The 806-nt window shown below is 35.0% G+C and overlaps 1 protein-coding gene across 1 annotated transcript in view; it reads left to right on the forward strand.

Annotated features, from left to right (window-relative positions):
- Positions 1 to 147: 147 nt before the first annotated feature.
- Positions 148 to 806, forward strand: part of LOC111708532 (protein ENL) — a gene marked incomplete in the record, with an annotated part of 4,829 nt that continues 4,170 nt past the window's right edge. The window contains 1 exon segment of the mRNA XM_023481936.1: positions 148 to 342. Within this exon segment, the coding sequence (XP_023337704.1) occupies positions 179 to 342 (164 nt within the window).

An 806-nucleotide genomic window follows, 5' to 3' on the forward strand; every position in this document is an offset into this window, starting at 1 on the left:
TAACCTAACCCTAAATAATAATAAATAAGTACTAATTTACTAATTTTGTCATGTACAAAATTGATAGGAGCGGGGGGGGCCTGGGGGGGTCCAAAAATCGTTCACTAGGACAGACCCAAAATCATTCTGTATGACAGACCCAAGATTCTTTTAATCAACTCCATTTAATCTAGAAAATATGTCGGATCCGAGGTATGCGGACGGAGATGTTGTTTGGTGTAAGTGTGGTGGATTGTATTGGCCGGGAGAAGTTAAAGGATTGGATTCTCTCCCTTCAGAGATAAGAGATGGTTTCCTGAGAATGCCCTTGGTTGTTGTTAAATTCTTTGACGAGGATGGATAGTAAGTTCATTTCTAGCCTATATAGATCAAAGTTATGTTGGTTGTTTCATTTGATCATTGTTTTAAGTCCTTTCAGGTTTTTCGGTGCAACATAACATATTTCAAACAAAGAAATTGGTTCTAATTGAAGTTTTTAACCTAAATGAATTAGAACAAATTGTTCGTTAACAAACGATTTAATTATTCGTTCAGGCCGGTTTTTCTGTCCTAGAGTGCAAACTTTGCATAGTGTATAAAAGGAAATTTTAACAGTACTAGAAATTCAAGGCGCTTCGCGCCCTTCTTTCTAGCCGGCGCATCTCCTAAATTAATTGTGAACATGTTCTCTTTGTGTACATCGTAAAACAAAACAAAAATAATTCGCGGATTTTCACAAAAAATTTCGCGGATTTTCAAAATTTTAAAAAATTTAATGACGATCGAATTTTGATGGAGACAAATATTTGAAATTTTGATGATTCATA

This window comes from Eurytemora carolleeae, unplaced genomic scaffold, assembly GCF_000591075.1.
Source record: "Eurytemora carolleeae unplaced genomic scaffold, Eaff_2.0 scaffold746, whole genome shotgun sequence".
Classification (NCBI taxonomy): domain Eukaryota; kingdom Metazoa; phylum Arthropoda; class Copepoda; order Calanoida; family Temoridae; genus Eurytemora; species Eurytemora carolleeae.